The 25,266-nt window shown below is 39.8% G+C and overlaps 1 protein-coding gene and 1 long non-coding RNA gene across 3 annotated transcripts in view; one reads left to right on the top strand and one right to left on the bottom strand.

The window, feature by feature from the left end:
* adamts3 (ADAM metallopeptidase with thrombospondin type 1 motif, 3) overlaps positions 1–25,266 on the top strand; it is a 148,423-nt gene that overhangs the window by 14,047 nt on the left and 109,110 nt on the right. For both annotated transcript variants that reach the window (XM_086206881.1, XM_086206880.1), the window contains exon 4: positions 19,810–19,966. In XM_086206881.1, the coding sequence (XP_086063007.1) occupies positions 19,810–19,966 (157 nt within the window). The remainder of the gene's footprint in view (positions 1–19,809; positions 19,967–25,266) is intronic.
* The window catches only part of LOC147260332 (uncharacterized), a 33,700-nt gene continuing 17,485 nt past the window's right edge, over positions 9,052–25,266 (bottom strand). The window contains exon 4 of the long non-coding RNA XR_015116564.1: positions 9,052–9,082. This is a non-coding gene — a long non-coding RNA (uncharacterized LOC147260332). The remainder of the gene's footprint in view (positions 9,083–25,266) is intronic.

Below are 25,266 nucleotides of genomic sequence, written 5' to 3'. Positions count from 1 at the left end.
CTTCATTTCTATACAGCAATATGACCTATACCAGTTTCACCAAAGAACAAGAACCACCCGTCAAATGACAGTAATTTATCTCTCTATTTTTCACTTGTAGATGGCACAGAAGTCTTCTTTGACTGTTTATTGCGGCCATGTTTCATGTTATCTTCTGATGAAAATAGTGAAGAAGTGTCTCATTTGCATTACCTTTTGTGAAATTGACCTTAAACCTACCTTGTCAATTAAATGGGAACACAACTTCTGTCTCTTTCGCTGCCTTTTAAAATGAAATGGACCCAGAATCTCCTCTTCTGTTGTTTCTTTGCATCACTGCTGATATACCCTTGAGCTCCTCAGTATTCCATTGCAGTTGTATTTTGATCTTGTATAATCTGCATGCTCACCTAGTGGGAACTTGAAAGACTTTTGAAGTCACTGAGGCCTTGATCAATTATTTGAACATGCTTTGTTTCGGTTTGTATGTCATGTCTATGTGCAACTCATTATCAGTTCAAAAAAGAAACTGGATGAAATGATAGCTCAGATCTGGGATTGTACGCCCAGGTTTGTGTTTTACCCATTTTAAATTTGAATTTCTTAAGTGTTCAGCTCTGATACAAAGAAGGGAAAGAGTGAGTCACAGTTGACTGATAAAATCCTGACGCAGCATGGAGCCTGTCACTTTTGAGGCTTCTGCCAGCTAAAGTATTGATCATACTATGAACAGTCCTGCTTGATTCGCTTTTTTTTTTTTTTTAACTTTCTGAGTAGCACGCGTTGCAGCTGCAATCAGAAATGAGTCATGACACTCTGACTGGGTTTTTAGTCAGCTAATTTTCAGACTCGTAAAAATCCTGCCATGCTGTTATCCCATGTTGCGTAATGACGCAGGGGGGAAATAAAGGTTTATTACATTGCTTTGTAAGGTTACAAAGAGGGAGATTAATTCAAACATGAGAAACAGATTCTCACCAGCTTTGAAACCACTAAGTGAAACATGAGATGTCTTATTGTATCATGAGGATGGAGGACAACACTGAAGAACCATGGCAAATGAATGCTGTTGGGATATCAGTTGTTGAAGAGCATCCATTAAAAGTGTAAATTCAGATTTGAAAATGATTCTTTTAATAAATGCAGTTGTATTGGGTTTGCTTGCATGAACAAGTAGCAGCACCCTCCACAGGCTGAAAGTGACAGCGAAGCCTGATATGAGCAAATTAGCGTGGTCATTGCGTTTTTCACAGCGTTTCTCTCAGAATTAATAGGGTGGTTTAGGGGTTGCTATTTAAATGAGTAGTCCAGTGAATATGAAGAATTCAGATTCAATCTTACTGCTATAAGAGCTCCGATGTATTTATGTGTTGTGTGGTCTCACATGCGAGTCCAGGCTTTTGTTAGGACCAGTAAGGAAAGTACAAAAACCCTTAAATTAACATAAACCTGTGCTCTGCTGATAAATTGGCAACATCTTTTAACATTGGCTGCTCTCACTGCGGACATATTTTTATTTTTTACCTTGTTGTGTATACACACACACACACACACACACATATAATAAAAAGCCTATTTTTTTGTTAATGTATATCTGTTGATGCTTTGCATGAAGTTTTATCCCGTGGCCACACACACCAGACCCATGTAAGCATAACTGTTCACAAGTCTGAATACTGCATTCTGAATCTATGGAGGGTCATGTGTGCTTTTATTATGGAATTAAACAAAAGAGGTACACAACAAAACATTCCACACTGCAACCACAAAATGATTTTGAGAGCAAAACTTTCAAAATTGCAAACACAAAATAGATTTGGAAGCAAAATTTGTCACTCAGAAATCAGGCTTTTCAATTGAAAGTAAGATTAATTTGTAATTATCTTTAAGTTTTTTTTGCAAATCAAACAGTTTCAAGGGCAAAAACCTTTACTGCAAAAATTCATTTGACTGGCAATTTAAAAAAAAATGGGATTGCAGGCAGAAGACTTTGCTTAAGATCTATTTTATGATGTCAATTATGAAAGTTTTATTCTCAAAACAACTTTTGATTCCAGAGTGGAAGTTTTGTTTGATTGCATAATAACCTTCAAATGAGTCATGTCTGGGTCCAAACCAATACCAGGCAATATACCACATACTGTACTGGTAAAAATCTGTCAGACTCTGCATGATTGGTGTCATACTCTTGTCTAGACTCAGTTCAGACATTATTGTAGTCTTGTTTTGTGTTTTTTTTTTTTTCATGTTTCTAATTTTCCTTGGCTTTTCACGTGTTTCTTGTCAGTTCCTGTTTTATTGTGAAACCTCTATATTCTTCTGTCTGGTTTGCTTACTTCCTGTCTTTATCTGTCCACCTGTGTCTTGTCTGTTAATCAGTCTTGGTCAGTCACAGCCTTGTTCCCAGTGTTTCTAATCCAATCAATTCCTTCCTTGCCATTGCGACTATTTCTTGATGCATTGTTGGTAGTTGGTATTTCAGTTCAGTTCCTCAGGGGTCCGTTTCACAAAGCAGGTTTAGTGAAAACTCGGGTCTATTGACCCTGAAATAAGGAAAACACAGACAGCGGTAACTTAAGCTCTCGGTCAGTTACCGCAGTAACAGACGCTATGAAACTAACCTGGTCGGGACCAGGTTTTTGTCAATGAACCTCGAGTTTCTCGTTGTCTCCGCCCACTTTCAGAGCCACATACTCCATTTGATTTCCGCATTCATTCATCAGCAGGCGAGTTTTGGCAAGTTTTTCAACAAACATGGTATGTTAGTTGACGATCCCGTGGATGAAGGTGCAGCATTGCTGCACAGAGAATTAAATATTCATCGGGAGATGGAGATCAGACCGCGCGTAAACATTCTTGCTTTTCCAGACAGTGTCGGTACCGTTTCAAACCACAGTCCATCGTCTATATACACAACCTCCTCCGTCCTTACATTTGCAATATCACCAGTTGTAGTCATGCTCTCACATCATATATAAATACATATATATATATATATATACACTGTATATATATATGTATTTATATATATATATACTGTATATATATATGTATATATATATATATATATATATATATATATGTATATATATATATATACACACACACACACACACATATATAGATGTATATATAAGCCATATTCCATTTTATGAAGGCACTGGTGTCTTGGGGGTTGGGTTCTGAGGATGAACTCCCTCAGCCACTGGCCTTCCTACACTCCGGCTCAGGCCCACCACCCGTTTTAAGGGCATCAGCCTTCTTTCTGTTGGCTGAGTAGAAGTCTGTGTTGGTTTAAATAGGCTTAATTATTGAACAGAACATGATATTGACGAAGACATTTGTGTATGAAACCAGCATTTTGTTGGGGATAAAACAACTATTGTACACAGTCAAACAGCCACTTAATATTTAATTTACAGTGCAGAACGTGGGGAACCCCTGAGATGGTCTTACCTGTTTGAATCATGTTTTTATGCTTCATTTTAAGTTGCTGCCAAGTGCGTTTCTCCCCCGCAGTATTGCATCCAAACGATATAAATTAGTGCGCTACCATGTAAGCAGCTTCCTCCGTAATAATCATGATTGCAAAGGACTCCATTTAAACTCACGCATTGACCCGAGCAGCAATGTTCTTCCACGCCATCTCTCTCTCTTTTGCAGCTACAGCGGTGTTGCACTTCTTTTTTAATGCGTGTTGGAACTCTTCATATGATCGCATCAGGATTTCCAACTCCACTGACGTGAAAAACGAAGCTCTCCTCTTCTCCGTCGCCATGGTGACTCGGTGAATCGGGGCTCCATTTATGCTGGCTTTTTAGAGTTGTCGTGATCGCGCTTTACCCCAGGTGAACCTCCTCCGAGTTGATCAAACTGATTCAAATCCGCTGTTCTGAAACAGAAAATTCAGAGTTTTCTATCTTAGGGTAGATCAACTCGGAGATCAGGATGAAACTCAGGGTTTGATGAACCTGCTTTGTGAAACGGACCCCAGGTCTTTTGTTTTGTTGTCCAGCCTGTTTACCTCCAATTTTTGTGAGATTCTGGCATTTAGTTTGCTAAATCTATCCATTTTATTTTTGTTCTCTTGCTCCAACTGCTTTCAAAACATCTTAACAGTGGGAATCATAGTAGTAAATGTCAGAAAACTGTAGAGTGGTCGTGCCAGCAAATGTCAAGTATTTACCATTTCATTTAACCCTCATCTGATACCTGCACCTGAAGCAGCAGCAGATTTCCAGACAATACCAAACACATTAAGGCAGAACGGTAACAAACAGTAATCCTACAAGTCAAATGAGGTAGTGAGATTATTCTAAAAACTTCCTCTGATGTTATTGTCTCTGAAATTATCTGTATTTGTCCTGAACATCAGGAAAAAATGGTTCCTAACCTTTAGTAATGGGTGTTTTTTTCTTTCTGTGAAGTTAAAAAAATAAACTGTAGACAACTTGAATTACTACTTTTAAGTTTAGAAATGTTATTGTGACTGGCTTTACAGTCCTAGACAGTCTCGCATACACAGACTTTCCACACACACACACACACACACACACATATGCTCTAGCTTTATTATGTAAGAAAATTTCCAGTACTCGTCAGACTGGTCTCCAGCCACAGATAATCAGGATTAAAGGGCTCCTCCGACAGTGACATCCATCCTTATTGTCATGAATTAGATTAAGATTTTGTCATAGAAATGCTACACAGCCAGTTTTGTGGGCTGGTCTTTGTTTTGGGAATGTTTTTCATCAGTGAACTTTCAGCTATACCAGCTTTTATTTTAGCTGGACTAACCACCTGAATGCTGCTTGGAAATGCCTCACAGCAACCATGAAATGCTGGTTTAGCGTCATTCACTTGTTTCCATGAGCCCGGAAAGCTGGAAGCTTCACTCGGCCTGTGTTGCATGAGTGTTTTCTTCAGTGGGCCTTGGCAGACAGACGGAGCTATCGACTGACAGATAGAGGCAGACAGAAACTGAGCCAAACTGAAAACAGTATTGATATTAACCTTTGCCTTGCTAGTAACTCGTTAAAACTATCACTGCCACCCTTAAAATAAGGGTAGGCGCCACCTGTTTTTGTTTTTTTTCCCCCCCTTTTTCTTATTTAGTCTTTTATTTTCTTTTTTAATTTAACAAAAAAACCCCAAAACAACCACAATATACAAATAATCTGGCATAGATTTGTCTAGATTGCTTTTTAATCATACTCTGATCATGAACCCTCCCTCCTCGCTCCCACTCCCGGTAAACTGTGTAACTAAATAGATCAGCAACTGTTACATAGCGTTTTGTTCTAGCTCACAACCTACACTGACAATATATTAACGCAAATATAGCCTGTATAGCTAGCTAGCAAAGTCGGCAAATGGGTTTCTTACCTGTCCAAAAGAAAGGCTGCTACTTGCACGTCCGTAGCTAAACCTTTTGATTCTTTTAAGACTCCTCCAGCGAGCAAATGAATCCTCAAGAATCACTCGTGTTGCACTGAGCCTTTTATTGTTCCCCCTCTTAACTATTGCTAGTTCTATAAAAGACCTTTTTCTTTTCTAAGTGTTTTCTTCTGGCTTGATGCTGTTCACCCAACAGTGACACCTGTTTTAGGTGTCCCGGTCTCCGTCTTTTGACGGACAGCTAAGCCACCCAATCAAGTGAAGTCTAGTTACGGCTGTTGATGGACAGCTAAACAGGCCAACCAATCTAACTGGTAGGGGTTTTTGATCGGGTGGGGGCCAATGTAGCCCTGCATCCCTTATGTATTAGGGATTTTGATGCTTGCTTTTTTTTAAAACATCATAGTTTATTGATTACCATCGAGACATCATGACAAATTCAGGGATTATAACAAGTACGTAGAAATCTGGGAGCCTACCCCTCCTTTAATGTGTGACATTGCAGAATCGACTCTACCAACCAAAAGAGGGAGGCACAGCTGTGTTTTTTTGGTTACACTTTTTTAAGTGTAAACACACTGCAAGGCTGACTAGAGTATCCTTTCAAAGCAAAAGCCTGCCTGTTGGAGGACATTTGAACATTTTCCTGATCCTTCGTGTAGGTGATTTAATGCCTCCTTTTCAAAACTTCTCTGCATGGCAAAACCCGCCTCATCTGAGGTTTACAATGCCGAGATTCATGAAGAGTGACAAAATGAGCAAATAAGATGTACTAATGTTTTGCTAAGAGCTACGTGTATTCACTGGCCTAAACTTTTGGCCTTGGAAACATAAAAGAGCATTCTGGACATGCACAGTTCTCGACATATCTGGAGCAGCCGTGAAAGGAGAGGAAAAAAAGCAAAGAAAATATCCTTTTTGATTAGAAAAAGAAAGTGAGCCAGTGCCTCTTTGCAGTGAACTGTGGTCATGCACAAGAGTTTTATTCACTAATAGTTCTTAATGTACCTTGTTGACTTAGCCATGACTTGTTGCGAGGCTTGACCCCAGAGCTGTTTGGGTATATGGTTTGAGGTACAGGAGGGGAGGCACACGAGTTATGCACTACCAAGCTATTTCTCTCCTCGGCAGTTGAGGTTCATTTCAGCCTGTGCTGCTGGGGTGCTTTTATTGATATTTATATCATTTTTAATCATGACTAATTTAAACCATCCCGATTAAGGCAATCCCACATTTTCTGTTGTTGGCAAAGACGCACATTGAGAGCCTTTCAACAGCATGAAGTTGTACTTTGAGTCAAGTGCGGACTCTCCTCACCGCCATCTCAAAGACATATGTAAATGTTTGCTCTGCTTGGTGGAGCAGCACATAAATTCTGACATTGTAAAACCTAAATAGCCTTTTGCTTGCTCTTTCTGTAAATGTTGGTTATCTCCATGTATCCTATTAATTTTTGGCATTATTTATAGTTTGAGAATACAAAATATTCTCTAATACATCTGAACTTTTGGGGAAATACACTCATTCGCACTCCTCCCCAGAGCTAGACAAGAGATTATCCTTCGCTCCTCTGCATGTGCATTCAGGAGTTAAAGATGGGCTGACCACTACCGGTAGTTAGCTTAGCACAATGAATGACAGTGGATGGGCAGGTTAGCATACCTTTATCCTTTCAGCTCCACTTCCAAAAGTTGTAATCCTCTGTGTTCTCTCTTACAAAATCAGCCATAATTATTAGAGCCAGTCAGTCTTCTCGTCATAAGCAAGCATTGTGTTTTAATCGATCAAAGTTACAGTGGGAAAGTTACATTGGGGCATTAGAGGTGCTGCATAAAATTACCTGCCTAGCAGTTTTGCTTAGAAAGGAGTTCTAGCTATGTATCTGATTCAAAAATTACAATGTCTCCTAATTTTAAACCATTATAGCTAAAGCACAATGCGAGTTTGGGGAAAGTATTTTTGATGACTGTTGTTTGTTGACTGCAATATGGTAAGTTGCCTATCATTCATTGCTTCAAGCTAACCTGCAGTCAGCTGGTCTCTGTGGGTCCCTAATGTAGCAGGGAGAAGGGTATCCATCTTATGTCTTACCCTGGGGAGGATGGACAAAAAATTTCCCCCCCAAAAATATCTAACTTAAAGATAAAGCACTGATATACAGCCACGTTCTGAAAAATCAGTTGATTTTATAATTATTATTAGTGGACTTCTGATGTAACCTATGAATCCCTGTTGACCAAAAAGGATAGGCAAAGATAGCTCCTACCTCTCATCCAAGAGATGAGTCTTTTGGGCTTTCAAATCGCAAGAAATAAACCTGTGTATTTTTTCCTCTTAAAGTTCCCTTAAAAGCCAGGGATGAAAATGGCAGGTAATGATGACGAAGGTTTGCTCACATTTTTGAAAGCAAACACACCTTTGAACAACACCGAGGGTGAAAGGTGGCAGTGTCCTGGCTGAATCCAGACCTTTTTACAAACTTGCAGTACCTCAGCTTTTTTTCTCTCCTTTTTTTTTTTTTTTTTTTAACGAAAGCACGTTCATACCGACCTTCTTAAGAAGTTTAAACTGAAAGAGACTGTTTTTAAAAAACTGGAGCCCTTCAGCTGAATCCCATATGTTTTTTTTGGCAGACATGTGCTGTCTGCTTGGCTGAGGCTGATGTTGGGGATATTAAACTGATGGAACACAGCAGTCTTCATCACTTTTTAGATGGTTGTGTTTAGGTACTGACCCTCTGTCAGCCACCTGCCATTGTTATCTCTGATATTGGGGAACACGAGTACTGGGTGGCAAAAGATGGGCCATTGGAATCTTGTCCTACTGGAGAACCAAATCTATAGTTGTTTTTAGGGTTGTACATTTTGGTTATGCATAGCGCTTGTCGTGAGATTTCCACAAAATAATCATCCAAATCTTAGAGTTTTTACTCCCTGTGATGTATTTTTCAGATGGAGACACATTCCTCCATAGGTCTTTGTTTGTGATGAGGATTTCTGGATGATAATTTTGAAGTAGTTTGCATGATACAACAGGTCTGTTAGCTACACAGCTTTTCTTTCATCCATACATCAGTTCACCTGAAGCTGACCTGTCCAGAAACTGAACAGATTTGATCAAATATTTGTCATATTATTGGTTTAAGGTCAACTGTATACCACTGTTTGTGGGTTTGATTAGACTTTGTGCCTCAAAAAATGTCTGTTTGTTTGTTTTATTCTATTCAAATGCCCACTATATTTGTATTACAAGACACCAACAGGGTCATCTTTCACTTTCCGTTTTGTCAGTTGTTACAAGCCTGCAGGAAATCTAGGTATAAGAAAAGCAGTCAGAAAATGTAAAATATCATTCAAAACACTATATAATTTGAAGTATTTTGGCAGTAAAGGGAAAAGGGCTGTAGATGGCACCAAAACAAAGACATATAAAAACCAAAAATACTCCCTAATCTCACAGATCCACCTAGTAATAACAGATGAAAGAAAATGAGTAAAACTTGCCTGATTCCTTAATATGAATAAACATAGATACCTGTGGGACAACTGCCACTGTTGTTGGTGCAGAGCAGATTTCATCAGCCTGGCAGGGGAATGTGCAGGTTGAGGTCTGGAGCCACAGGTCGGAAGTCTGGAGGTGTTAATGGACGTCATGATGATGTCACCCAATGACACAGGGACTGCTCCGCACGGCTTTACTGAAATGGCTGTCAACAGTCAAACATCATAAGAGGCAACCTCTGCAATTTAAGCTGCGCTGCAGTGTCTTTTATGAGAGCATCAACTTTTTCCAGTAAAAGTCCTAACTCTTTGTTTTGCTGTCAGACTCCAGCCAAGACTTAAATGGCTCAAACCAGAAAAGTGTTGAAAGTGCTCTGACTAACTAGTATTTCAGTAGAAATAAACTGGTTTATGAGTGTTAAGACAGTGAAACATGATTAATGCACTCAATCAACCCTTGAAATGTTATGCATTACATAGACAGAGTGAGAAGAATCCAGAGTGGAAGTGAGAGAAATCACTTGTAATGCTGCACTTCAGGGGCTTAACGACCTGCTTTAAATGTTTCAATAGCTAGTCGATAGAAAAGGTGATGAACAAACCTTTTAGAGGAAACAAACTGAGCCTTGTCATTGATTTTTTTCTTTTTTGAGAGAGAAACCTCATAAAACAGAAGGTAGTGCAAGATATTGTTCTGGGGAGCTGTGATTTAGTCTTTTTTGTTGCAACCTTCTGTTTCAACAGCGTCAGTTTGACCACAGGATTAAAATGGCTTTGGAGCTGTCCTGAGCGACCGTATTTTTATGGTAGAAAAAAAGTTATTTATGTAATTATAAATTTAAAAAATCTTTCTGTGTACAATCTTTCTGTGTAAATATCTCATGTTACAATGTGGATACCTGCGGCTTATTGACAAGTGCGGCTTATATATGTACTTTTTTTTTTCTTTTTACATTTAGTTGGTGTGACTTATATTCAGGTGCGTTCAATAGTCCGAGAGCACATTTTTCAAGGACTTCTGAAGCAAGGCCTCTGAGAAATGCTCACCACGTTCAAGAGCTGGACGGTTAATGATTACTTTAAAAATCTATGTTCAAACTAGAAACCAGTCAGAGAATGAAAATATCCACCATGGTGAACCTGCGATCCCTGAAATTCTGGACTTGGGTCCTAATTAAAGCTGAAAACAGCGATGAGTGTGCCCTCACACCCCCGCGTACGTCTGACTGCTCCATACAATGAGAGGGAGCTGATGAGTAAAGGAGCTGAAGAATGAGTGCGCTGTGGTGTAAATATCACGTTCTATGTCCAATAGGTGGCACTAGATATATCATGATGCTGTACATCAAGCAAAGACAACACGGTCATTTTAATGTTGTTACGTTTGCTTGCTTGGATTCTGTCAATGTGGAGTCTTACTTACTGCAGTTTCCTCTTCTGTGGTGAAATTGGCGACGTCATTTCAAGTCTCCATCTGGTGGTACTGTGACTAATCAGGCCTACAACTGAATGGGTACTCCCTCTGCTCAGACTACACACCTCCAACAAGTCGTTTGGATAAGGCGGGCATAATTCTGATCACAATCATGCCCTCTGGCAGAGGTAATAATAAAGCGCCGTAAAAACCTTTAAGAGTCATCACAGCTCTATGAAAGCAGACAAACTAGAGGGAACTTGTAGATCAGGTCTCTCTCCAGTTGATCAGCTTCATCAAACTCTATCCACACAACACTCAAACAAACTAAGTATTCATATGCTAATTATTTTGTGAAATGAATGACTTTTCATACTCTTTGCTTCTCAAATATTTGCTGGGAGATTGTAAGGATTGGAAGATACTTTACTCATGATCATTTCCCCAAAATCCTTCAAAACCTCTGCTGGGGAGAGCTGTTGACAGGATTTTCATATTTCATCAGGATGGATGTCCAAAGGGAGGCAACAGTTATGCTGTGCAGTTCTTTTGTTGACAGATAATTACATTATGCTGCTGCAGGTAAAATAATCTCTCAAGTACATCCATCAATAATACATCCAGCAGCCATCCAAATGGCTTCTTGTCTGAGTCACACATACCTAACAGTGACTCTGCACCTCGGTTTTCTTCTTATTTTGCTCCAATATTTTCTTTCTTGAATGGATATATTTTCCTTATTTTTTAAGTTAAAGATTTATTTGTGCTTTATTTATGCAGCCATTCTCCTGATACTATGGTTAACAGAACAATCAGTTCCATACAGATCGGACCTCTTCAATTGATTTCCAGGTTTGCTGTAAATCCTGCTTGTTTTTTCTTTTTTTTTCTTTTCTCAAGTGATGCATTTCAATCTGATACCCTGAAAAAAAAGCAGTCAGACAAAAATATTCTGGTAAACACAGGACTCAACCTGTAAATGAATACACCAATACTCTAAACTTTGTCTATGTGCCGTGTTTCCTCCTAAGAACACAATCCTCCAGAAGACCATACTGTTATTTAGTTATAACTATCATGGAGGTGAGGTCACGGTGACATTCTGCTGTGACTGGTGTGATCCCGCCACCGCTGGTGAAGTGAATGAAATTTTCTTCTGGTGTGCTCAGCATTATTTGTAATGGAGGTTTTCAATTTGATTTTGCAGCTTCTAAGCTGAAAAGACCACATGTAATGAGTCATTTCTAGTTTAAAGTTTAAGTGTGTTCAAATGTTTGAATTTCACTTAATGGCATACATTTCAACAGTAACGTCACTAAATGTTTGCATTTCAGACTGAAATATTTTCTCAATGTATTAAGTGGTTTTTAATTTTATACCTTCTTTGCATGTTTTAAGACCAAATGAGATGCAGTATTTAATTCATTTTATTTAATTGAAGGCTCAACAGTCTGACTGTCTGACTGAATTTTAAACATTCCAGTCCTTATATTCATACATTAAATTACTACTGAGAAGTTGGCTGTGTGGCTAATGAAATCAAGTGAAGAATCATCTTATTGAGCTTAGAGTTATGTTTGTGTCTGAAGTGCCTGTGGTTTAAATCAATCCATGTCTTAAAGGTGATAAAACTGTTGTTTAGGGTATGACGACAGTGAGACTGTTGAGTCAAAACATCAATGGCGGCTTCTGAGGAGGTTAGGGTAGTTGCTGTCAGTTGTATCAGAAATGGAGTGTCGTGTTCGTCCTGCATGAAAAAAATTCAGCATTCTCATGTTTGTGAAAATCGCTGTTATCCTTGTCCCCTGTTGCTTTGCTCCGTGGGCCTGTTCTGTGACGCAGGATTAGCGAGTCAGCAAGCTAGCGAGTTAGCAAGCTAGCGCAAGGCTCCTGCACTGCAAAGGTGATTGACTTTTAAATCAAAATCATCAGGATATCGCATCTTACAGACTTAAAATGCTCTATAGGCAGTTTATGAAATAAAACCCGAGGTCAAACATTTACAAACAATGCCCACTGACCAATCACATCTCATGGTCAATTTCATCACCATTCATCCATTGATAATTCGACATCTGTTCATGGATAGTGAGGGTCTCTCAGAAGTTTGACAGATAAACTCAGTGGTCATTCTTTCCCAATGAGCATCTTGATGAATGGTGAAGAGCAAAAAGTCATTTCTGTCAGGTCCATTCACGTTAAGAAACACAAGAGATGATAATGAGCTTGATTTGTTTATTAGTACAAATTGGCGGTATGGCTCTGTTCAGAGGAGTCCCCTGATAATTTTTCATGAGCACCATGAAACAGGGGACCAGCAGCGTGAGGGAAGGTTCTCCCAGTTTAAGACTGGAAGAGCAAACATACCCCTGTGAACAGAGCAGCAACATGACATGGAACGAACTATGCCATGTATACACGACAAGGTGGAGCTGGGGAGGTGGAGGGTAGCAAGATGCGAGCAGGAGCAACTGTACAGCAAATAGCAGCAGCAGCAGATAGCAGCAGATAGCAGCAGATAGCAGTAGATAGCAGCAGATAGCAGCAGATAGCAGTAGATAGCAGCAGATAGCAGATAGCAGCAGATAGCAGCAGATAGCAGCAGATAGCAGATAGTAGCAGATAGCAGCAGATAGCAGATAGTAGCAGATAGCAGCAGATAGCAGCAGATAGCAGCAAATAGCAGTAGATAGCAGTAGATAGCAGCAGATAGCAGCAGATAGCAGCAGATAGCAGAAAGCAGCAGATAGCAGCAGATAGCAGCAGATAGCAGTAGATAGCAGCAGATAGCAGATAGCAGCAGATAGCAGATAGTAGCAGATAGCAGCAGATAGCAGTAGATAGCAGCAGATAGCAGCAGATAGCAGAAAATAGCAGTAGATAGCAGCAGATAGCAGCAGATAGCAGCAGATAGCAGCAGATAGCAGCAGATAGCAGCAGATAGTAGCAGATAGCAGCAGATAGCAGCAGATAGCAGTAGATAGCAGCAGATAGCAGCAGATAGCAGCAGATAGCAGTAGATAGCAGCAGATAGCAGCAGATAGCAGATAGCAGCAGATAGTAGCAGATAGCAGCAGGCAGAGCAGCATAGCCAGAAGCTAGCAGAGCGGGAGTTGAGGCCGGTTGACATTTAAGTAGAGAGGGGCCAATCAGAAGCAAGGGATTTGATCAGCTGATGTGGAGCAGCTGTAGATCAGCTGATTGATCAGTTTGATTGATAGACGGGAAGCCAATACCACTTGACTACCACGGCCTGACAGAACTAACGCTAACGCTCTATATTTACCACATAGGAGAATGCATATACTTACGTGAGCCAGTACTATCTGCGTTGTGTGTCTCAACTGTGTTTATTCATAACTGGCACATTTATGACTAAAGATCCAACTGAAGCTGAAATAACAGTACAAATACTGATGCAACTAATATCAAAAATGCCATTAACCTATGCCACTCATTTATTAAATGGCAGTCAAATGCAATTATCATCAGATCTACTAGAAGTTTTTTTTTTTTTTTTTTTTTAAGCAGCAAGTCCTCCAAATCAATGCAACCTGACAAGTCTTTTGCTGTTGCCCTGGCTGGAATAGGTGCCAGTGCAGCCTTTCCTCAATTAGCACCCAAACTGGCGAAACACTTGAGTGTGATCTGACTATCAGACTGCAGAGCGCCAGACATCAGAGAGTGAGAAACATAAAATCCCTTTTCTTTTCAGTGGAATATACAATAATTAATTGTTTATACAGTGCTATCGTTAAGGTCTGGTTAGGTTTACTCACAAAAACCCTTGGTAAGGCTGAGGAAATGATGGTGGTTGATGTTAAATGACAATTCAGTGAAACACACCTGAGAATATAACGGTGCCGAGTGAAGTTGCCAGAAACATGGAGCAAAATATATATCTAGTTTCTATTTTCGGTTACTTTGTTATGAAATGACACGCTGACTGTCATTACCTTGCGGCCACTAGAGGTCATGTTAATACAAAACACAAGTATCCCTTTTGATAAACTACTTTAATAATCCTTGGAGTTGTTTTCTTGGGGAAGGACAGTATTTTTTTTGCCAACTGTTTGGCTGCAACTGTGTTATTTTTGCCTGGTTTATAGATTTATTCCTTGTATTTATGAAGGATTATTGTTTGTTACCCATGAGTGAAATATGCAGCCCTTCATGTTGCTGCCACAGAAACAAGTAAGGAAATGCTGGCTTGGTGGAATGGGTTGATTATGAGGTTGTCTGGCTTTGCCAAACCAGGCAAACTAAGGGTACCCTGGAAATGCTGATCCTACTTTGTGTACAGGCTCCTTCTTCTTCCCTGAGGATTTATTGGGCTATTCTTTTAATTCTTATGTCTGCATCTTTCATCATTGGCAAGATTTGATAAACATTTTTGAAACCCTTGAGTACTGATTACAGTTTGAAATTGCTGGCCCAGTTTCATGTTCAATTCAATTTCAAGAATTGCACGAAAACCTTGTATGTCTAAACAACAACAAAATATTACGCTCTCCATTTGAGCATGAAATACATTTTAGGATGATGTTTTTTTTAAAGTCAGACCCATCCACTCGTGCTGTCACTTTTAACAAGAAGATAACATTCTTCAGGACTGTATGTTTAAAAAAATCTGAATAAAGCATCACCACCAGGCATTAACTTGATCCAATTATCGGAGTTTGTTTGCAGAATCCAGCCTTCTCACTTTAATAGACCTATACCCCAATTAGTGATGTAGCTGTAGACATGGTTCTGCCTTTCATTTTATTCTGAAAGCCTCTGCTTAACTGGTATTGAAGTATTTCAATAGCATCTGATCTCATTAACCTCTGAGGCATTCAACTTCAATATGCCTCTCAACTCAGTCTCTGTCAGTATGCTCGTGTTAAGGTGGGTGTGGAGTCAATCAGGCTGGAGGATGAGCTCGTAGTAAATAAAGAGAAAACAAGATGTGGTCGTTGGTGCAAAAATTCAGATAACTGGTGGAGCCTCTTTGTGAGGAACTGGTAATTGCTTCATTGCAAGGCAAACTACATGACAGCCCAACAATGTGTGCTGCCATACTTATACGTAATCTTCATGTGCAAGCAACCGCTGTGGGTGTAAGATAAATGCACACAATAAGCCGATGAAGAAATCCATGCTGCACATATGTTGAGGTTAACAAGCCAAGGCAGCAGCTTGTTTAAAACATTCCCCTACTTGAACTTGATTTTTGAGCCCAAATGAGTTTTCAATTGCTCTGGGGCAATTCAAAAAAATGTGGTATTCCGCAATTTATCGTTTCAAATCAACAGTTTCTTTGTATCAGTGTTTCCTCTTTCTAGTGGCACTATTTTGAAGATTCTTTACCCACACAATTCAGAACAAAGATTATAAATGCGGTGCACCTTCGCTGTTAGTCCACCCCAGCAACTCATCGACTCATGCTCTGCTGTCATTGTGCCTGTCCGAGATTGTGCATAGAAATCATATAATCTTTCAGTGTCTCTGTCCTTCTATATGCACTTTAATGTAACACACATTGGAACAATTGGCTTGATCCTTCGTCTGGGCTGAAGAAGCCATCACCGACACCTTCCATGTACAAAATCATCTTTCCAGATCCAATCTCAAAGACTGGAATTGGAGCCGATAAGGAGATTTTTGACGGATCAGAATTGGATCATTTGGTGTAATTTCTGTAGTCCTTTAGATCTAAAGCAGTAATCGAACAAAAATTTGTGTGGTAATTATTAATTATTATTAATACCAGTCCCTTTTATGCAAATATGTCAATTATTTGACTCTTAAATATAATGACTCTGCTTTTTGTGATTTATTGCAAAAATAGATAAGATGACGAGAATAATAGTCTTTGGGTTTTGGACTATTTGATGTTTTAAAACTGATATTTAGGAATATACATTAAGAGTAGCAGCAGTGGGTCCTGGGCACCTGTGTCATAAAGGAAGATACAAGGATCGGAACAGGACTCTGTATTGGCAGGTGACCGATTTTAAATGAAAAATAACTCTCAATTGGGACGTCCCTAAAGAAAGAAAAATCTGGAAAGACAGCATATTGCAATTTCTTAAATCGCATAAAAAAACGACAGAAAAAAGCATGCATCAATGCATATAGTAAAATAAAGATCCTTCAGAATGCCTCCTTTTTTACTCCTTCACTAGATGTTTTATTAGCACCAGTGTCAATTAATTTTTTTAATCTATTTGGTCTGCAACAAGGGTCCATGAGCCTTGGATCTGGGTCCCAACGAGCACATTCTCCTGCATGCATTTGATATGGTGTATTCCTGCAGAGGGTGGCCATGTAAATGATTAATGCAGGCAAGTTGCAAGGCCAAAAATAAGGAGACAAACAAAAAGATGTGGTCACAGTTTGCTAGTTAGACCTTCAGCCTGCTGCTGTCTTCCAAATGCAAACGTGAAATGTTCACCTGCTAGTTACTGTCTGTTTTGTTCTCAGGAGGTTGCATACTGTGCCTTTTTGAGTTTTCTCTTTCTCAGCTGCAGGCTGAGGCTGAGAGTAATGATAGGACAAGTGTGAGTGAAGTGAAGCTAGCTTCACAGTAAGCAAGCAGTCACCACTCTCAAATCAGTTCAGTTTTCATGTGATGCGTGTCAGTCAACTTCAGAGACCAGTTTAAATGTCTTGGCAAATTCATACTATCACCATGAGAAACCTTGCAATGCTCAAAATGCACTAACTCACAGCATTATGGGTATATTGTGATGCTGATAATGTAAGCAGAGAGTACTTCTTCATGTTGTCATCTACTGAGGTTTTTCTCAGCTGCAGAAGAAAGAACTCATCCAGATGCTGAACTTCTGATTGTTGTTTCACACAGATGGTTCGTCTTTGCTTTATACACCTAGGGATACAAAAATCCTGGATTAATGTCTTTATTTATGGCAGAAGGAGTGAGGGAAGGAGGGAAACTTGCCTCCTTCAATATGGAAAACAAAGAGACATCTTGCCAGTGGATATGCCCAAATCACTCTGGTGGGCTGGGGATCCCCCAAGTGTTGTTCAGAATGAGATGCTGGCTTTTGACACTTATGTCACTTTGCACTAGTGCTTGAAGATTGATGAGCAGCTATGGGTGCTTTGGTTGCCGGCATTGTGCTTTCAGCCTTGACAAGGATGTTAAAATATACAATGTTTCTTCCCTCCCGAGAACAGATTTTCTTAGTATGTATTTCTATCACTAAAACTACAGCCTTGCAGTTCTAATCACTTACCAGCAGAGAATTCTGGACAGAGGGGAGAGTGACCCCAGCTCCTGTTCGTCCAGCAGGAGTTGTCCGCCATGGAGAGCTGGTGGGCCTCTCTTTTACCTCTGTTCTCCATGGGATTGAGCCTACTGTTGCTCAGTTGTGCTCTTTCCTCTCTTCATGTAGTGCAAGTTGAGCATTGCAGCTTGCAGGATTTGTACTGTGCCATGTCAGACATTTACACTAGTCCTTTTTCCATTTCATTGCCACTGTGACAGGCTCAGAATGCTATTTTAATCTTTAAAAGGAGACATAAACTCTTTAAGTGGATGATGTTTGACATGTACATAGCTTTCTCGCTCAATACTGGAATTATTTTAATCATTCTGGTCCCAGTCAATCTCCTAGAGAAATAGAGTCAGGGTTGAAACTTTACTTTTCCTTCGATATATCTCTGCTCTGGCTGCATAATATGTAAAAATACCTTGTTTTACAGATGTTGTAATAACTGTTATTTGTGATATTAGGGTATTTTTTTGTCTAAATTTTAGTAGGTCATATTATGATTTAGATTTATTTTTGATTACTGATATATGTGTGTGTATATATATACTGTATATATATATATATGTATATATATATATGTATATATTGTGTGTTTGTGTTCATGTTATTTCATTAACATGTAGCTTTTTAATATTTTTGGATGTGGAAAGTTTAGACTGAATGAGCTATTTTTTTCAACATGTATTGGTCATGTATTGTTCACAAAGAAACTTTCCAATAAAAAAAAGCTAACTAAAAGCGTACATAGGAGCAGCGAGAGTCGATCAGCGTTGAGTTCACTCCACTGCACCAGATGTGCACATACCCACAGAGTGTGTGAAGAGGCCAGAGAGAGGTCAGACCTGTTTGAGGTGCAGCAGTGGAGCTGTCAGAATACAGGAGAACAGTCAGGCAACACTCTCTGAGGGATGTGTGTGAATGCTTAACATTCATCAATCTGTCTCGCTGCATGCCTCTGATGGTGTTAAAAGTGACAGGTGATGGTCAGAGGCACGACGAGCTCATACATGGATTCAACGTGTCTGTCCTTGATGAATGATTACCCAGTACCAAGGCTGTGGAAGTGCACTTTGATAGTATGGTTATGTCATCCATCCATCCATTTCCCACCACTTATCCTGTTAAGGATATCTGGAGCCTATCCCAGCAGCCTTCGGGTGAGAGGCGGGGTTCACCTGGACAGGTCGCCAGTCCTCACTCTCACACCCACACCAACGGTTAATTTAGCGTTAATTAGCCTTGTCCCCTCTTGCATATCTTTGGGCTGTGGGAGGAAGCTGGAGTACCAGAGAGAACCCACGTAGGCACAGGGAGAACATGGAGACTCCACACAGAAAGACCAGATAGAAAGACCCTGTGCGCAAACCCGGACTCGAACCCAGAACCTTCTTGCTGTGAGGTGACAGTGCTAACCACTGCACCACCGTGCTGCCCACATATATGCCATATTATTTCATATAAATTTCATACATCCTCCTTAATAGCAGCTTTTCACACTAACTTGTCGACTGTGTTTTGATGCAGCTTCATTTGGCCTCGAAACATGAAAACCTCCTGAGCACATCATGTGGGTTAGATAAGTTGTGCTTTCAGGTTGTTTGTACATTTTGGTATTAGCCGGATTTTATCAGTCCTAAATCACAGGCGTGACTTCTATATGATTGCAGGAAATCTGAGGATAGCAGGTAGCAATCACAAAACAATTTTGTTCCAATGTGTCCATATTATTTGGACCTTACTGATCACTAATATGTAATTGCAAACAGACAATAAGTCAGAGAAAAACAAGTATGAGTAGCAGTAACACACGGAAAGTCCCAAACACATTCAGGACAGGTGATCGGTCTCTCAGACACATTTTTCTCTTGAATGGGTTACAAGATGATAGATATTTGCATCTTTTCATTTCATTTTTATCAGTTATTTACTCAGACATTCAGCTGGAATTCATATGCTTGACCAAAGTAGAATAAATGTAATTTTAACAAGTGGCTCTCCTGGATGTAAAGGAAACTTGCTGTATAGATATACATCACTGTTTATGTAAATGTAACAACAATCTGGATGTGTTTTTTGGCCCAGTGAAGAATACATTACAGTTTCACAGGGATGATGGTGCAGATTTTTGGCCAAGGTTTGCAGTTTCTACTACTCTTATTTACTCTTGCAGCATCAGGGTCATTGTTGTGTTTCTTTATTTTTCCACACAGTTTTTGACACAGTGTTGTGTTTGCAGGCTGGGATGATTCGCACTGACTCAGACGAGTACTTCATTGAGCCACTGGAGAGAGGCACCCAGGAGCTGGAGGACCAGGGCAGAGTTCATGTGGTTTACCGCAGGTCTGCTGTGCTGCAGGGCCCCTCTGATATCTCTGTGGACTACCAGCTACAAGGTAGGATGTTCCACGTGAAGCACTGTTGTGAGTGAGACACGTGAATTTCAGCAGTCCTTTAAGGGACTTGTGTTTTAGGTTCATGTTGCAGTTGAAGTGTGTATATTTTGTATCAGTGCTGTGATCAAGACTGAACATGTGCTATTTGCGTGTGTCAGTGTGGAGGCTGTAAGAACGAAAGACGCTGAGGGGAAGGCACAGCAGTGTGGGAGAAGTTTGGAGGCCATTTGTCCAGTTGACAAGCAGTTGTGACTGACTGTGCTGTGTCACATCAACTGTGCCAAGGAAAGTCTAGGGACCCTGTGAATCACCCTGTGTTTGGTAACAACAAATACTGAGGCATCCATGAGAGGAAAAATGTTGAGTGTCTTTTTATAAATCAACTTTCAGCAGACAAAAAACAATTGAATTCAAAGATATAGTACAGTATGTAAATGTTTTAGCAATTGAAAAATTGCTCAAAGAAAATAAACAAGCTTTAGATTCAGTTCATCAAAAACCTTTACAGTATTTAAATACAATTAATTAATACTATGACTATACTATGCTCTAACTTTAATTTGCATTAATATGTCATATCATGTTGCCAATCTGGACCTGATAGAAGATTATTAGAGCTGTGCAATAAACAAAGGATATACAAGGTACAGCGATATATCACAATATAGGATGTCACTCTACCAGCGTTCTAGCCTTTTGATAAATGTGATATATCGCAATGTAATATATTATGCTACTGTGGTTATATTTCATATGCTATGGCAGCTCTACTCAGATGAAGTTGTGGCAGCAGCATTTGCGAGGATTTTAACTGTGTTTCATATGATGTTATGGCAGCTATAGTTCAGATGATGTTACCGCAGCTATATTTCAGAGGATTTTATGGTATTTGTTTCAAATGATGTTATGGCAGTGGTACTTTAGTTATATTTGTACAATTAATCTATAAGTACCATTCTTTTGACAGACTCTGTTGTGTGGTTCAGTTGTGGTTCATCTGGATGTGGCTGTTGTGTAAACAGAGCTAATAGAACTGGTTTTAGGCCAGCAGGATGCAAAGTGCATGTGTTTGCCTTTTTCATGAACGAATGCTCAGAAGCGTGTTGGTGTACCTGTGTGTTACAATATTGATGGCATATTAATTTCTGAACTTTCTGAATTATCTGTGAGACTCTGTGTCACTGTGACATTTCACTTGGCACTTCTGATTCAAATGCAGCAACAGTTTTGCAATGATTGCTGTTATGGCAACCGGTCTCCCCTGCGTGACATCATCCTAGCGACACTGAAACATTAAGAAAACTCAAAAGAAGCATAATGAGTTTCTACAGTTCTAATTACAAATTTTAGCTTCTATTTTTGCCCCAAGGCTTGCACAGAAATTGTTGTATGAATATTTCTTTGTCCGGCAGCTATGAGTAAAGAAAAGAAAATCTGATTTTCCTTTTTTTTAGCATTCATGTTTACAGTGATCAAAAGACTTCATGTCTCCAAAGCTTTAAAGGGGACAAAGCATTTGAAATGTCATGCTTACATCTAAATTGTTCACTGTGTTGGCTGTTGATGAACATCTCTAAGGGGATGCCTAATCAGAGATAACAGGAATCCAACAGGGAGAAATAAAACCATGTTATGTATAAACACAACAAGGCTATTACGAGCATCACTGAAAGTGCCTTGTTCTTGAATAATTAATGAAAAAAAGCCATATTTGAAACATACAAGCTACAATACTAGTGGTCACAGGGTTGTCATCAGGTCCTGTGAATGTATGTGTATGATGATTATTTCACTGTGCTGTGCAAGAGCATCCACACAATATATTTCCACGCTTGGGTGGGTAAAATATAAAACATGAGAGATCCATGCGTACCCTCAGTTAGAGAAGGTTTTACACCCTGCCACTGATGTTATGTCTTTGCTTTAATGAAGCAGCCATGTTTGGTACATTGGTTTTGTTCAAAGGAGCTAATAGATATGTAAAGACACAAACGTTTCATGTCACAATTCTCATCAAAAATTGTCACGGATATCAGTCTTAACACTGTATTGTTAAATGAAAAAAAAATCCATAAAACTATCGACCTCTCATAAAGAATTGAAACGTGTTCCCGTTGCTGCATATTACAGAGACTTTCTTTTGACATTTTCCTCAGACAGGATGGCCATGTTTAATTTAGACTCCCTTACCATTCTTAAAGTTTCCGAAATACACCCACACTTCTGACCTTGTCCCTCTTGATGGCTGAAGCTGAAGCTCCCAATCTGCTTCTGTTTGCAAAAGAAACATGCACTGCTGGAATGATGCTGGGAGTCCCAACCCAGTATATTTACCAGGACTGTAGCATGTGGTTGACTAACAACCTGTCCAGGGTGTATCCTACTTCCTGCCCAACAACAGCTGGGAAAGACTCTAGTCCCCCTCGACCCTAAACAGGATAAGTGGTTGGTGATGGATGGATGGATGAACCATGTGGTGCAAAGGACTATTAGAGTGTCACTCAGGCTTAAGACATCAACCTGGGACAACTCTCTTCAGCCATTACTACTCGACAGGAGGTAAAATCCTCCATTCCCATGAGCTGTCAAAGCATGGTAATTGAAAAAGGCTTTGATAAGTGAATTTAAACTGTAACAACAACTGCAGAGTATTTTACTGGCATTTACCGTGACACTGGTCGCTTCCTGGTCTTCTCACCATGTGACTCATTTTTTGAAATTGCTCCCTTATTGAGATAATTACTGGATCTCCACCACTGCTGGTCTGTCGTCCTCTTGCCCCATCAGTGTCACAGGTCTGATTCCCTCCATCTCTCTGTCTGTGTTGCTTTGTAATTGAGGCCTTCTGATGCTCCAATACTTCAGCTGTTTCGTGGCGATGAATGACATCCGAGATGACCCTGCTCCCCCAACGCATCATTACCCCTCACCCTAACACATAAACAAACACTTGCCTGAGTACTGTAGTTAATGCCCCGTTCTGTATGGGTTCATGGCCAGTGTTTAAATTCCCACTAATGATCATGTTGGACACTGGGGCTTCAGATAATGATTCCTCACTCCAGTCAAGTTGTCTCTGCCACCTGGTTTATGAGTCAAAAGCTGATTCAGCTGAGTTGCTTGAGGCTCAGGTTTCACTGTATAACTTGTGGACTTAATTAGACCCGTCCCTCTGCTCTATCAGCTAGTCAACCTGTCAATCAAATCAGTGAGGGGGCTGCTAGTGTTTATAGCTTATTGCAAACGTGGTTACTGTTATTAAATGTCAATTAAACACACACACACACACACACACACACACACACACACACACACACAAGCACATACAACCATATCTTCTGCCTCTGGTTGTTGCCTGTTGTCATGGGAAGGTGCATTGAGTGTTCAGATCACAGTCTGATATTGGTTACAGAGTTTTATCGCTGCTGCCCGTCATGCTTAGGTTTAGCTCATGTTTAACATCTTCCATGTTCTTTCGCTTATTGTGTTATCCTGTAGGTGTGGCTGTGAGTGTGAATGGTTGTCTGTCTCTATGTGTTGGCTCTGCGATGGACTGGTGACCCATCCAGGGTGAAGCCCGCCTCTCACCTGAAGGCTGCTGGAATAGACTCCAGCTGCCCCCCCCCCCCCGACCCTTAATAGGATAAGCGGTAGACAATGGATGGATGGATTTCTTGTTTTGCACATTTGTTTGGTACTCACTGTGCAGAGTATTGTATATAATGGCCACAGATCAGTAGTACGTGACAATAAACATCACAACAGCCTTCATTTTTAACAGGATTCTTTAACATTGGATTTTTCAATAGGTAAACCAGCGAATGTGTAAAAACTATTTCACCTCTCTTTGTTAATTTATAAAGGGTTAACATTGATTTTCCCACTATCCTGGAAGATTATGTACACTGTGCATCCAAGCCATCACAGTTTGATTCTTGGCCATGCTCCTCCCTAGTGATATTTTGGTGTTGATTGGATTTCATACATTGAAGCACTAGCGTCTCAGGCATGCCCGATGCCTAAAGGACTCTCAGGTTGATTTTCCAGACAGTTTGCAGTAGGTGAGGAATAAATTCCCTCTCCTAAGAAGTGCTGCTGGGATGCCTCTGAGCAAGACATGTCTTGCCTTGAAGGAACTACTCTGTAGGTGTTGATATCCAGGTGTGATGTTAAAGTCTTGAAGGGTGCTTTCCTGACAATCTGTCAATGGAATATAACACTTAATCTGTGTGTCTAATCTCTAAAAACCCATAATTCACCTTTAATCTCCATGAAAGAATCTGCCATGGCATTTAATGTATTTCACTCAAAGGAATTCAGTGACTTTCACATCTGAAAGGATCAGATAAAAACACTCATACAGATGTGACCTTCAGTATTGATCCTAGCATAGACAAGGCGGCACTGTTTACAGTGTTTCTATACTGATGCAGCCTTTGATACTTTAGCATTTAATGTCAATGATATTGAATAGCTCTCTGTATGAGTCACAGTTTTACTGCGCTGAAAAAGAAGTCCATATTGAATGGGCCCAGACGCAGACCTACTGATAGCAGAGGCTTGTTTGTCTCTACTGACGAACTTCCTGATTTCAATATCTCGCTGGTGAAGGCACAGTCTTTGTTTCAGTGAAACTTTTCCCCTGCAACCTGACTGTGACTGTGACCTCAGTGATGTCATTTCAGCATTTTTCTGACTCTTATTTGTAACTTTAAGTCACATTTCTCACAGTGAAGACTTCATACTTGTAGAAATTTGAGTTGTATGCTCAAGACTTTGCGCTCGCAGCTTTTAGATTCATACTCATAAAAAACAATCCTAACCCGAACCTGATGTCACAGACTCACGTATATGACAGCAGAGTTTTGTGTGCAACAACTTCTTTTGACACATGAATTGTTACTATTACAAATACAATTACTGAATTATGGATACATCTTTTTGACAGCTGTCTTACATCATAAACTTGCTGCCTTGAACATATCCTGTAGAGTGCCTTAAGGATGACATGTTAATGTTGGTCAACACTGAGATTAGCAGCACCGTGGGTTCCCTTGACATAAAGCCAATAGATTTTGATCATTGCTGAAAATAAACCCTGTGACAAAGTTCATGAGTTTATTAAAATATTTGCAGATGAACACCGCTTTTATGATTTTGTCATTTTCGAAGAGTGAATTAAATTGTTAGAAGCAAGTTAACATTACGCTTAGAAACAAAACACTACTGGACTCATACTTGTTCCTTTGCCGTTAAAGACTCATCTTGTCTCATTTAGCCACGATTAATAACTGTTGTTT

Source organism: Aulostomus chinensis, chromosome 6 (assembly GCF_037954235.1).
Source record: "Aulostomus chinensis isolate RoL2024-O1b breed Wild chromosome 6, RoL_Achi_v1.0, whole genome shotgun sequence".
Taxonomy (NCBI): Eukaryota; Metazoa; Chordata; class Actinopteri; order Syngnathiformes; family Aulostomidae; genus Aulostomus; species Aulostomus chinensis.
This window is presented reverse-complemented; position numbering and strand designations above follow the sequence as displayed.